This window comes from Crinia signifera, chromosome 2 (assembly GCF_055691185.1).
Source record: "Crinia signifera chromosome 2, ASM5569118v1, whole genome shotgun sequence".
Lineage (NCBI taxonomy): Eukaryota > Metazoa > Chordata > Amphibia > Anura > Myobatrachidae > Crinia > Crinia signifera.
This window is the reverse complement of record NC_139218.1, coordinates 46581853-46595991: the sequence shown is the minus strand read 5'-3', so window position 1 is coordinate 46595991 and position 14139 is coordinate 46581853. Positions and strand designations below refer to the sequence as shown.

At 48.5% G+C, this 14139-nt stretch overlaps 2 protein-coding genes across 5 annotated transcripts in view; one reads left to right on the top strand and one right to left on the bottom strand.

Moving 5' to 3' along the window:
- Window positions 1–10390, bottom strand: part of LOC146059603 (uncharacterized) — a 24431-nt gene extending 14041 nt beyond the window's left edge. The window contains exons 1-6 of one of the 4 annotated variants that reach the window (XM_083171962.1): window positions 10157–10386; window positions 8025–8136; window positions 5571–6140; window positions 4408–4486; window positions 2377–2495; window positions 1703–1804 (exon numbers count right to left, since the gene is read on the bottom strand). In XM_083171962.1, coding sequence (XP_083028088.1) covers window positions 1703–1804; window positions 2377–2495; window positions 4408–4486; window positions 5571–6137 — 867 coding nt within the window. In that variant the 5' untranslated portion in view covers window positions 6138–6140; window positions 8025–8136; window positions 10157–10386. Of the gene's footprint in view, window positions 1–1702; window positions 1805–2376; window positions 2496–4407; window positions 4487–5570; window positions 6141–8024; window positions 8239–10156 lie in introns of those variants that run through there. The other 3 variants (XR_014470287.1, XM_083171963.1, XM_083171961.1) reach the window with 3 other exon arrangements.
- Window positions 10349–14139, top strand: part of CPOX (coproporphyrinogen oxidase) — a 16203-nt gene continuing 12412 nt past the window's right edge. The window contains exons 1-2 of the mRNA XM_083171964.1: window positions 10349–10924; window positions 11111–11254. Of these exons, the coding sequence (XP_083028090.1) occupies window positions 10507–10924; window positions 11111–11254 (562 nt within the window). The 5' untranslated portion in view covers window positions 10349–10506. The remainder of the gene's footprint in view (window positions 10925–11110; window positions 11255–14139) is intronic.

Sequence of the window (14139 nt, the reverse complement as noted above, 5' to 3'; positions counted from 1 at the left end):
ACTTCTGGTATCCCTTTCAGCACTACCCGGATGTCCCAACCTGGGTTGGGACCATTTACACCGCCCACGACCCAGGTCCAACCAGTGTTCAAGCCTGGTCAGGACCTGGGTAGGAGACCAGTGTTACTGGACCTGGGTTGACCCCTTTTACACCAACGTTGACCTGGGTCCAACCTGGGTTATTTCTTGGTGTAAAAGGGGTAAAAAATCAACTCCCAGCTGTCTTTTTCAAACACAGCTGATTGGCTGGTGCTTTATCTCCTTTTACCTTTTCTCCGCTTTATCTCCAGTTTATCTCTTCTCCAATCTGTTCCAATCACTAAAGGCCGCCATACACTAGCCGATTTTGGTCAGATTTCGGCCAGATCAGTTGGATCTGGCCGAAATCGGACCAAAATCGGATAGTTTTGATGTCCCCTCAGATCCGATGCGCGGTCCCGTGCGCATCGGATCTGCGTCGGGTTGTCGGACCTGCTGCACGTCCGACCACCCGACTTGGGACCTAGTGGGGCGGCGCGGCGGTGGAGGGAGCAGGGGGGGCTGGGGACGCTGCGGGGGACACAGGCGGCATAGAGCCGGGCAGGGGGAGCCGGGAGCTGTCAGTACTGAATAAAAAAAAAAGCCCATACAATGAATGGGCGGCCTGTGATTGGCTGAGCGCTCTCTCAGCCAGTCAGCAATTGGCTGAGAGAGCGCTCAGCCAATCACAGGCTGCCCATTCATTGTATAGGCTTTTTTTTCTAGCACTGACAGCTCCCGGCTCCCTCTGCCCGGCTCTATGCCGCCTGTGTCCCCCGCAGCGTCCCCAGCCCCCCCTGCTCCCACCAGCAGCCCTGCTCTGTAGCCCCCCCCCCCCCCCCGCTCCCCGGGTTTTTTACATGTGATAAATCGAGACGATTTATCACATGTAAAAAATGGCACATCAAGTGCCAATCTAATCAAGTTCCCCCGGGGAGCAGCCGGGGAAGCTCAGGGGGAAGTCGGGGGCGACTTGTCCTAAGGACAAGTCGCCCTAGTGTATGGGGGCCTTTAGCAGTTAGGCCACTTGTAAATTAAATAGATATAAGGAAGTAAATAAACTAAACCCATTTGATAATCACTTGAAAAATTTGAAATTTAGATAAAATCACAAAAGCACAATACTGTAAGCACTAAATATATAAAGTTGATATATTGTAGGTTTGTAATAAAATGCATATAAATAAAATAAGCTCTTTTTCTCTCCCCTGTGTCTTGGTTGTGTGCCCCACGCGATGCAATAACCCAAAGACCTAGATAGTATACCTTCACGGAGATAAGGGACCTGGGGAACCTCACTGCATACCAGTCCAATATAAATGACTATTGTATATATGCGTCTGCTTAATTGGAAAAGTAGTCTGAATGTGTTATTTTGGCAATATTATATGTTGATGTGCGAATTGCTGGACCCCACTCTTTTATGTGTGTATAAGTATTTAAGAAAAAGTAAAATAAAGATTAAATTGAAAAGAGGTGCCTTGTAATTGACTGTCCCCTTTAAAAAGATGCCAGACATTGGCCGGCGTCCTGCAAGGCTGCCGATCTCTGAGGCCATTACCTATAGCCGTAGGTCTCTGATGGGAAAGGGTCTTGCTTTAAATTTGCTTTAGTTAAATATGAATGACCACTTTTAACTAGTCCCATAAATTCCAGATTTGCAAACCCAGAAAAAGCAGTTTACCATTTTCTGAATATCATCTTCAATCTTTTCCCTTTTGGCAATGGCCAGTTCTTTCTCCTGGTTTGTTGCTGCGAGATCCTTTCTTAGACGCAGTAATTCTGCCTAGGAAAAATAATAATAATAATAAAGATGTATTTACCTGGACATCCGGTGCTACCTGTTCTTCTCTACAGCCCTATATCTCTTCCACACCTCCAGCTGCTGGTATCCTGCCAATCCCATCAGGTGCTCCCACCCTTTTTGTACTCGCTCATCAGCCATCATGGAGACAATTATGGCAACCCAGGTGGCATAGAGGTAGTCAGCATAGGCGGATTTAGGCGTCCGGCCGCCACTAGCCACATTATTAGCCGACACACCCCCCCCCCCCCCCCCGGAAAATATAAAAAAATAATAAAAAGTGCTAGCTCTATTTCGACAAAAAAAAAAATTCCACAACTGGCATGAATGTATAAATGAATAGAATTTTTTGGAGCATAGGGCCCCCTGAATAGCTGTAGCTGGGCCAGCGGTTAAGTCCATGGACGCAGCGTTACTGAACGTAAACAACACAGCCATCCTGCATAACCCGAAACTGGCCAATGTCCCCCCCCCCCCCACAATAGAGAGGCTGCTGCATGGGGGTTACATTGCAAAACGTATCACTTAAACATTGAGATGCAGATTTATTGCACCTTCAAAACTTTGACTTTCTCCTGCTGCTCCATGTGCTTCAGAAACTCTAGATCTTCATTACGACACTCGTATCCGGGCAACTTTTTCAGTACACCAGAAATACGCATCCGATTTAATCCTGCATCACAATAAACAAAAGCCTAAATTTAATATAAAAGATGACAAAACCCATACAAACTGGGTTCTTACTGGTTTGTTTTCTACTACATTGTAAACATACTTCAATTAACTGAATGATACCCCGCTCCACAGCAGTACTGTCCTTTAACAGAGATTACAGTAATTCCGTCCAGGAAGTCTCTGGCATATGTAAACCAGCTTTGCCTGTTCACACAGAGGAGTGGATGCACGTAGCTGATAAAAGCCCTGGAGTGATTACACTACACCAGTGTGTACAATGATGATCTAGAGCACAGAAAGAAGATGAAACATGTCCAACAAAGAGCAGCATCCATTATATTACTTCCGGTCGGGGCCGGGGGTGGTCGCACATACGCGAGCTCCCATCCACCGGAGCTTACATCCCCGGCCCCCAGAGCAGCCCAGAGCAGCGTGGAGATGCAGACGGGGGAGGACGGAGGGGGTGATGGAAGGTGACGGAAGGTGGACCAGGCGGCAGCTACCGGCTTCCGACGGCACGGTCACGGTGTCCACCCTCCCGGCCGGGACGAGCGCACCGCCATGGCCCGGCACGACCGACACACAGCAGCACTTCGCCGGAAGGTAAATGCGGCACTGTACACGGCCGCCGCCAAAGACACCCGCGGCACGGAGCTGGCCCCCGGGAAGACACCGGTGGCTCAGGAGGGAGGACCTGGCGGCATGATCTTGAAGACAGCTGCGGCCCCCCCCCCCCCTCATCGGTCGCCGGCTGACCCACATATGAGAAGCGACCAGGCCGCAGGCCCCAGCTGCTGATCCCCAGCACCAGAAGCTGCAGAAGACCTTTTTATGCCTCTGGCGTCGCCCCCCCACCCCACCAGGGAGGAGGTATGACTGGACCATTGGAACTCAAGCCAGGGAGGGCCCAACTCCAGCCCTAGGCCCCACTGACTCCATCAGGCCTCAGTGACTCTTTCTCCCCCTCCCTCCCTCCCCCTGCTGGCTCTCCACGCTGGTTCTGGTTCTCCTACAGGAAGCTGGCGCCGCAAATGGCTGCCTAGGATCTGTGCACTCAGCATATGTAACCCCCTGTGTTTCCCCTGTGTGATAACTGTACTGTCCCTGCTATAACTGCGGTATCTTTGCTCATAGTGTTACCACCCGGCTGCTGCAGCGACCAGTGGCGCCGCTGATGGCTGCCTAGGCGCTGTGCAGCTTGGCGGGTATATGTTCTGTGTGATACTGTAATGTCCCTGCTTATATTGTCACCTACCTGGCTGTGCGGTGCCTAGGCGCTGCGCAGCTTGGCGGGTATATGTTCTCTGTGTGATACTGTACTGTCCCTGCTTATATTGACTCCTACCTGGCTGCCGCAGCGACCAGTGGCGCCGCTGATGGCTGCCTAGGCGCTGTGCAGCCTGGTGGGTATATGTTCTCTGTGTGACACTGTACTGTCCCTGCTTATATTGTCACCTACCTGGCTGCTGCAGCGACCAGTGGCGCCGCTGATGGCTGCCTAGGCGCTGTGCAGCTTGGCGGGTATATATTCTCTGTGTGATACTGTACTGTCCCTGCTAAATGTGTCAATGTAACCTATGTAATCCCCCCCTCATCCCTGCTTGATGCTGCACTGTATATCCAAAACAAATTCCGAGTGTGCGCAAGCACACCTGGCCAATAAAGTTGATTCTGATTCTGATTAATGGAAGCATGTGACATTGGATATTCCACAATGCTGGGCTACATGGAATGTGTTAGTGGGCAGAATACTCTATAGCTGACAAACTATATGGTTCTTGGGGAGCAAAAAAGTAAGGGGAGTAGGATAACATTTTGTAATATAGAACAGTTATAGATTTAAAAGTCAGGCAAAGTGTGTGAAGGAAAATATGAGGTAAGAAGTAAAAAAAAAAACTAAGCAAACTTACCCTGAACAGGTAGTTCACTAATTCTGCGGCTGTGAGGAACATTTCTGCTGCACGTATTCACCTCCTCGGGTGCGGGATCCTGAAAAATATAAAGGATTAGCTAACACAAGCCCCATCTTCCAGATTACATTCATTTTGGTTCCTTGCAAAGTACTGAATGGAGGGTTTCAGACACAAATGACAATTACAACAGGTTTTTTTTTTTTTATTATTTAACTTTTACTAAGAAAAAAAAAATACAGGGTTGGGTGTTGTACATTTTCTACACAAAACCCTCTTTTGCTGCATTATTGCCGACAGCCATATTCTGTTTCGTGTCAGCCGATTTGGCTGCAGCAGCTAAAAGCTGAAGATTATGGGCCTTATTCTGGTTCACTCTCAGAGGCAAATTCCTTCTCAAATAGACAAAACCATGTGCACTGCAGGGACAAAACCTGTGCACTGCCCCAACTACAGTGCACAGGTTATGTCCATATGAGAAGGAATTTGCCGCTGAGAGTGAACCAGAATAAGGCCCTATATTTTCCTTTTCAACATAGCTCTATGCAAACTACTTTAGCTTTATCGTTACTGTTCTATGCATGGGGCAAAGTGGTTTATGGCTCCATTACTGGCAAGCAATACGGATTATGAACAGGGCTGCCTCTGTTACGCGTGTCATCTCGCTGCGGCATTCCCCACCAGTGGAGGTATGACACACAGGGGTAAATTTACTAACCCTTCTAAAAATAAAAAGAGGGGACATTGCCTATAGCAATCAATAAGATTATTTCTCTGTTGCATCATAGAAAATGATAGACAGAATCGGATTGGATGCTACGGGCAACATTACCTCTTTTTTTTGTTAGAAGCTTTAGTAAATTTCACCCATAATATTGTGTTTTAGGGGATGGTCCCTAAATATAAGAAATACTCTGAGCATCTAGATATAAATGGCAGAATACAATCAAACCTAGAACAGCATCTTTGATAAGAAGAAAATCACTTTGGGCCAGATGCACTAAGCTTCAAAAGTGATAAAATGGAGAGTGGTAAACAGCCAGCCAATCAGCTCCTACCTGCCATGTCACAGACTCTGTTTGAAAAATGTTAGGCAGGAGCTGATTGGTTGGTTGTTTATCACTCTCCAAGCTTGGTGCATCTGGCCCTTTGTGTCTGCTCACCTCGGCTTCAGGATCCACGTTCTCTAGGCATTGCATTGTGGCAGAATCTCCAGGTACTACACCTCTGCTTGTTTGGTCACATTTAGATGCATCGCACGTCGGCCCTGCTCCCAGAGTGCTTTTGACAGGTCCACCCTCCTCTATATTGGACTGAATGTCTTTCAGTATATAACTTGGTTCAGGTTTTGTGGACACAGGGGTGCGTTCTAGCTGCCTTCCAGATGGCACAATGTTGTCTACACCTTTTGTGGAAAATAACATTTCCTCTAAGGAATCAGTTCCGTCTGCACACGGTTCAAATTTCTGAGAGGGCAACAGGGGCAAAACGCCGGGGCCTGGGGAGCGAGGCAGCTGCCGTCCAGTGTGGAGAATATTAGCGGGAGATGGATAAACAGAAGCCTGTAGTCTGTATTGGCTCTTCATCCGCTGCACTTCTGGATTATTTTTCCTCTGTCTCCGTTTTAGCTCCGCAAATTCCTTTAGCAGGTTCTCTGCATCCTCATCGGGTAGTGCGGTTCTGGAGAAGCTCCAGCCAGGGGAGCGCCTCTCTTTATCCTGAACAGACATCGCCTGCATGGCAAGAAAAGGAACGTGACACAGAGAAAGTCTGCAACTGATCACATAGAAGCAGAAAATAAATGCATTATATAAATAACAAAACAGATAAAGAACAAAATAAATCTCTGAACACACATCATTATTCTGGTCTGCTATGCAGCTCTTCATAGTATTCCGAAATGAACAGTTGTGGGCAACAAATGCGGAAACCGACTATTTTCTCAACTCACAGGTACAGATTCAGGCAGGTAGGATTCATTGGTGTGTGGTCATATGTCAACAGTCAAAAAGATAGACACATGATTTTTTTTTAAACGACTTGTCTACCACTGGAACTGAATGAAGGACTCTTCTCAGGCTGGGCAGCCCCATGACGTGTGTTGGAACTGTGTGTACAGTTTGGTGGTTTAACAGTTTTAGTACATACTAGCAGACGATAATTGGCCCAAAGGACAAGTCCACTTAAGCTTAACCAGGCTGCGTGGTTTATTGAGCAAGTGACAGTACAGCCGTACTCACCATTAAGGCCCATACACACTGGACAATTTTGAACTCAAAGTAGCTCACTTTTGGACCTTTGAGATCAAAATCGGCAGGTGTGGATGGTCAGACAAAGAGTGCTGATGGGCACTCCTACCTCATCGCCAGGCGCTGCCCGTCAGCCTGTTGTACCGTCTGAGGGAAACACTTTCTGTGGTCTCTTATTTTGGAAAGTGGTTCACCCCCGTGAAAATTGCTGGGCCGGGTAAAAAGCGCTCAGTGCATATGCACTCAGCGATTTTCCAGACAACGATTTTAACATGATTGCCCTGTAACACACACACTGATAGAAGAGAAGGAGGTGAAGTTTGTAGTGGAGCAGGGTTTAGACAGATCACAAGACAGTGACTGTCACTCAGACACTGGGAACTATACTGTAGCTCAGTGTTTCCCAACCTTTTTTCTCTCCCGTACCCCTTGATTAGGCTTTTCATTGATCAGTACCCCCTCCTTTCATTTTGAAATATGGACAGTACTTAGCGGTATGCGGATCCTTATGCATGTCCTTATATTAAGGAGGAGCGGTGGAGTAGTATACAGCAAGGAATGCCCTTCTGTGTCTAGACACTGGTGGTGTATTATCTCCAGGATTCCCACTAACACCGGTAGGATTAATGCCGCTGCTTCCTCCACCTTTGTCAGTGCTGGGCAGATGACTGCTGATGTCTGAGGGCAGCATGGGAAGCTCCCAGTGGATTGCTGGTCAGGCATATGACACAACATGGTTTGTCTCCATGGCAACGGGTCTTCTTCAGCCATCAAAAGACCTTTTCATTGTCCGCCATTACCAATATTATTTTCAAGTACCCCCAACTGGTCTGCACAGTACCCCCAGGGGTAATAGTACCCCAGGTTGGGAACCACTGCTGTAGCTCATGAGCTAAAGAGGAGATGTCCATCTCACACACAATATGAAGAAGATGCCGCACATGCGCCGTAATAGTACTTCCAGTCTTTCCACTTCTAACAATGAACTTCCAGACATTCTACAGCACCTCAGTTATGTTTTGGATATGTGCAGTGCAATATTTTTACTGAGACATTCTTCTGCAGGTCATGATTGCGGCAGTCTGCACCAATACTGGTGTACTACAAAATGGTTTATTTGCCAAGCATAGCTTTAATGTAGTGGTTTCATTTTTTGGCTTGAAGGTTTTGACAAATCTAATGGTCACACAAATATTTTGGGCAATCGGGATATCATTTTTTATGCTAACAGAACAGGCTGGTGAAGTGCTTGTGAAATCAATTATGCAATTTAAAAAAAAAAAAAAAAAGTTATATCAATCAATATGTGGCAAGAGCAGACTTTATCTCTGCTTATAGACAATGTCCTATAACTTTGGCACAACTTACCAATAAACGTTTGCTGGGGGCTGGCGGCTGTAAGGGGACTCCAATTGCTTCGCTGGCCAGTCCTGATCCCTCTGCCCACTGGCACACACACTGCTAGGCCTCAGGCCTCCAGCTGCACATTGGTTAAAAAATAAATAAAAGCTAGCAAACTTAGCAAAATAAGTTATGGTACTTGTTTCCTAGCACGGCCACACCGATTTCCATCGGGGTGGTCGTGTCGGAAAAATCGCGTCGGTCGCATCGCATGCGATTTGGTCGCATGTGATGCGACTGACCCGATTTTTTTAATTGAATCAAATGTGAATAGGGTCCCTTGGACCCGATTTTACATTGGATTCTATGTAAAATATTCCCTAGACCCCCAATTTTACACCGTAAACCCCACTCCACGATTGACGTGAACCCGAAGCGTGGCAAGCGGCGGCGGTGCGCATCCTCCGACCTTTTCATTCCCCTACTATCCACGTCGGCGTGGAGTTGAGAATATAAAGTGTGGCGAGCGCAGCGCGCCACCAAGCCCGAAGCGTGGCAAGCGTACAAGTATAACTTCACAGGTATACGCGTCCGCTCGCCACGCTTCGGGCTCGGTGGCTCGCCACACTTTATATTCTCAACTCCATACCGACGTGGATAGTAGGGGAATGAAAAGGTCGGAGGACGCGCATTGCCGCCACTCGCCACGCTTCGGGTTCACGTCAATTGTGGGGTGACGACGGGGACATATATAATTTGAAATGGGTCATACTGGGGCAGATGTATTAAGCCTGGAGAAGAGATAAACTGCTTCGGGCTCGGTGGCTCGCCACACTTTATATTCTCAACTCCACGCCGACGTGGATAGTAGGGGAATGAAAAGGTCGGAGGACGCGCATTGCCGCCACTCGCCACGCTTCGGGTTCACGTCAATTGTGGGGTGACGACGGGGACATATATAATTTGAAAAGGGTCATACTGGGGCAGATGTATTAAGCCTGGAGAAGAGATAAACTGGAGATAAAGTAAAAGGAGATCAAGCACCCAACTGTTATATTTCAAACACAGTTGATTGGCTGGTGCTCTATCTCCTTTCACTTTATCTCCAGATTATCTCATCTCCAGGCTTAATACATCTGCCCCAGTGGCCCATTTTTTACTATGTGAGATGGACTTAATCAAGTCCATCTCACCTTATGCCATTATAATGGCACAAGACCGACGCGATGCTCCCGATTTCAATGTTAAAAAATATTTTAACATTGAAGCCTATGGCAAAATCGCGGGCATCGCGTCGGTCGCGTCGGGGCCAATGTTAATGGTCGCGACCGACGCGATGCCCGCGATTTTTCCTTTGCCGGCAAAATGGACCTGATTTCAAAGGAAATAGGGTCCATCGCGGGCATCGTGTACCTTAACTTAAGGGGTGTACACACGGAGCACATTTTTGCTATTTTCTAAGCAATCTGACTAGATTGCTTAGAAAGTAAGCACAGATCTCTCTGTGTGTGTGCTCCGAGAGATTAAATATCTCTTGCTAACTAAGTCAGTGCATGCAGTCAAAATCTAGTCAAATTGCTTAGCAAATGACTGCAAATCTCTCTCTGTGTGTACAGAATGAGAGATACTGATCACAATCTCTCATTCTGAACCATTACCCTGACTTTTTTTGCTTAAGCAAAATTGCTTAGCAAAATCACTTAGCACAAATCTCTGCATGTGTATGTGCTCCCCATGGGAGATCTTGACACCAGCGAAATAGCTTAGCAAAATTGCTTAGCACAGATCTCTACGTGTGTATGCCCCTTTAAATGTACACGATGCCCGCGATTGTGGCCGTGTTAGGAAACAAGTACCTAGTTATTTTTTATTAAAAATAAATAAATAAATGGACTAGCGGGCAGCAGCCTGGGAATGCATCACACTCCGGCGCTCATACACCGGAACACAGTCCTATACACCGGAACAGTCTCATACTATGGCCCCACTGGTCGTGACACGGCTCAGCTCCGGCGTGCTGCAAGCTACATCACGCACGCAGCGGGCACCAGGGCTATTAACGTGCGATCAGAGACAACCGCTGCTCCCGGTTGCGGCGGATGCTGCCTGCTATGTTAGTTAGCTGTTAGTTCGGGACCCTGGACCCGTTTGTTTCTTACCCTCTCGCCAAGTCACCGTAGGTTTAAATGTCGCGCCGCTTCCGCTAGGAACAGAAAATCTTCCTATCCTATTGGTCGCAGGTCAGAGCGCTGCAATGTGATTGGCTGTTGCCAGCGGTGAGCGCTCCAGTCCCTTCTTCAGTATGCCTTTACGGCTGCTGTAGGAGGACTACACTTCCCGACATCCTCCACTGCAGACTCCGCCCCGTACGGAAGCCGTGCTAGCTGTCACGTACAGCTTAGTAGTTAGTAGCTACCTCGCTCGCTGCCAGGTGTCAGTGCCGGTAGCGTACCAGCGACGAGTAGTGTCTGCCAGTGTATAGGGTGATCCGGGTGTAGCTACTGTCAGTATGAGTGTGCAGTTGGCGGTGCGGGCTAGTTGGACGGTGGTGCGAAGGAAGGTGCCGCTCTCCCCGCTCCGGTGCTGCAGTGTCCGGGCTGTGCATGGCTCCGCCGCCCGTTCCCCGGGAAGACCCTCCCTGCTGGTGGCCGCCGGGGCCGCTGTGCTAGCCGGAGTGGCGGCGGGGTACAGCCACCTGCAGCGGGCAGAGATGGCGGCTGCAGAGCGAGGGGATGACCTGGCCCGGCGGTGTGCGTGCTTCATGGCTCCCCCGGTGACGGACATGGGAGAGCTGCGGGCGGCAGGGCAGGACATGAGGACCCGCATGGAGCTGCTAATCATGGAGACCCAGGCGGAGGTGTGCCGGGCGCTGCGGGAGGCAGACGGAGGGGCGAACTTCATTGTGGACACCTGGCAGAGGGAGGAGGGTGAGTGGTAGTACTACAGATCCCAGCATGGACTCCTATGATGTATTTTCCACTATGACATGCAGTCCAAACAGCTGTAATTGACTGTAAATACCCCTAGGGATCTGAATGGGATTAATGTTGGTGACACTGTTGCCATGGGTTACTGCATAGTGTGTATATGATATAATGGCTGCTCTGTTGCAGGTGGCGGTGGGGTGAGCTGCGTCCTGCAGGATGGTGAGGTCTTCGAGAAGGCCGGCGTCAACGTCTCCGTGGTCCATGGTCACCTGTCCCAGGAATCTATCCAGCAGATGAAGAGCCGAGGAAAGTCCCTGAAAACCAAGGACGGTGCGTTCCCGTCATTATTACATTATTAAACCAGGACTGACCCTTAGTTCTATTTAATTGTTATACAAGTTGATGGTGTTATAATTTGCGTAGTATCCCAGCATGTCTCAACCTTGCTGTTAAACAGCCGTGTTGACCATAAATTACCTGTCCAGCGATGTCTATCTTCTCCACATTATCACCTGTTGTGGTTCTGGAAGTCTAATGCAGCCAGCTGCAAGTTACTTTTAATTACACAGTGGTCATCCTCATTTATACTATAGCAACCAATTAGATTCTACTTAGTTATCTAGTACCTTCTGGAAGATAATGGCCCTTATTCAGATCTGATCGCAGTACAAATTTGTTCTCAAAATGGGCAAAACCATGTGCACTGCAGGTGGGGCAGATGCAACAGGTGCATAGAGAGTTAAATTATGGTGAGGTGTGTTGAAACTGAAATCTAAGTTGCAGTGTAAAAATAATTCAGCCAGTATTTACCCTGCACATAAACAAAATAACGCATACAAATCTAACTCTCTCTATACATGTTACATCTGCCCCACCTGCAGTGCACATAGTTTTGCCCATTTTGAGAACAAATTTGTACTGCGATCAGATCTGAATAAGGGCTTATATCTTAATATAGGCAACATCTCTGCTTCTTAAATTCTGCACTTAAGTAAAATATACCCCATCATGCTTCAAACCACAAAGCCTGGGGGGAAGGCTTTGCTGGGTCCCCAATAGCGACTACCCCTAATGCCGTCTATAGGTGTGCACATACTGGGCAATTTGCGTCACAGCAGTTATCCATAACGGTATCAGTGGTGCTGTGGGAGGACGATACAGAAAACACTGAAAAATATCGTTAACAATATTGTTCAGTAGCTTCGACGGGTCCCTCTGCTGAACATACAGTTGAAAATTGAGCTGCATGCACAGAAGTGGGGGTTGTTAAAGACCCACGGGAGTGTTCATTGCTCATCTTTTCTAGCATAGTTTGTAACAATAGTTTAAACCAGGGGTCTTCAACCCATGGCCGCGGAGCTGATCTCAGTGGCCCCCTGCCCGCCGGCCCGCCATGCACAGGATTTGTTTTTTTTAAGTAAAAGAAAATGCTGCCGAGGGAGGCAGTGTAATGGAGTCCCCTTGGGTGCCACCTACCCGATTTCCATTGGCTGCAGGCAGGGCAGAGGAGTGGATCCAGCGCGGCTGAGGGAGGAGGAGGCACGTCTGGTCACGAGCTGGGGAGTTGGGACCCGGCGAAGCTGCGGGAGGAGGAGACGCAGCTGGCGGGAGCAGGGGACCCGGCACTGGAACTGCAGGAGGAGCAGGCACAGCTGGCGGAGGGGACCCGGCGAAACTGCAGGAGGAGGCATGGATGGTGGAAGCAGGTGACCCGTCAAAGCTGCAGGATGAGGAGGTACATCTGGCGGGAGCAGGGGACCTGCATACCTCCCAACTGTCACGATTTTAGAGGGACAGTCCCGATTTTCGGGTCCTGTCCCGCTGTCCCACCCGCGGCAGGCATTGTCCCGCTGCGGGGGGGTGGCAGTTGGGAGACCCCCAATCTAGTAGAATAGACGCTGTGCGCATGCGCACAGCGTCTATTCTCGTATGAAAATGAGGTCGCGGCTAATTAGCATAAGCCGCGCCCTCATTTGCATACGCCCCGCCCCCTTTTCGGACGCTCGCGTGGCTTCGCCGCGTGAGTGTCCCTATTTCATACGGACAGAAGTTGGGAGGTATGGACCTGGCCAAGCTGCAGGCATTACTGGGGGCATTGTGTGTGGGGCATTACTGGGGGCACTGTGTGTGAGGGGCACTGTGTGTGAGGGGCACTGCTGGGGCATTGTGTGTGAGGGGCACTGCTGGGGCATTGTGTGTGAGGGGCACTGCTGGGGCATCATATGTATAAGCAGGAGTTCTGCTGGCATTATGGTCTGTGGCATAATGGGCATCAGTGTGGGGCATAATGTGCAATGGGCATAATTTTGTGTGGATTAATGTGTAATGGGCATCACGGTGCGGCATAATGTGTAATGGGCATTATGGTGTATGACATAATGTACAACAGTTATTACGGTGTGTGGCATAATGTCTAATGGACACTATGGTGTGATGCACAATGTGTAATGGGCATTACGGATAAACAGTGTAACAGTGTATATTGATTTAAGTAGCCTTTCATTGTTTGGGTTTGATCTGTGAGGCATACTATTTCACTGTGTTGGCCTTCATGTTTATATGTCATCGTGCAGCCTTCAGTCAACTTAAGCGTGTGAGGACAACGACCATTCCTGCGGTAACCAATGTCTGGTCATGCAGGTTGCAAAAGAGGTGTCAGGTAATTGTTTTCCTGCTAGTTCACACTCGTTATAATTAGACCACGCCCCTTATAATTAGGTCACACCCGCGTGCAATTTATTCAATATCAAATTATATATGGGGGGGGGGGCACATATTTTACTGTTTGCACTGGAACCCAAATTGGCTGCTGATAACTATTAGGGTGTGTGTGTGTGTGTGTGCGGGGTTATGTGCTGAGTATGGGCGGCTGTGCCAACTATCTATGAAGGACTGTGCTGACATTATAGGGGAGCTGTGATTCTATGGGGCTGTCCGAAATTCCATAGGCGATTTTAGTGGCCCTCGGGCTTCACTGGATTTTTTTTTAGGTGGCCCACGCTGTCTTAAAGGTTGAAGACCCCTGGTTTAAACTATAAGTATATTGCTCAGCTCGGCCAAAATGAGCAATATCATTTAAAAAAAATCTCCCATTGTGTATGCACCTTTTATAGGTGATTACTACATAGTGACGCTCGCCACTGTTTGTGTATTATTGGATTTGTGTCCTAATTTTTTAGCATCAGAAAACTGGAACTAGAAGGGTTATGGCTCCA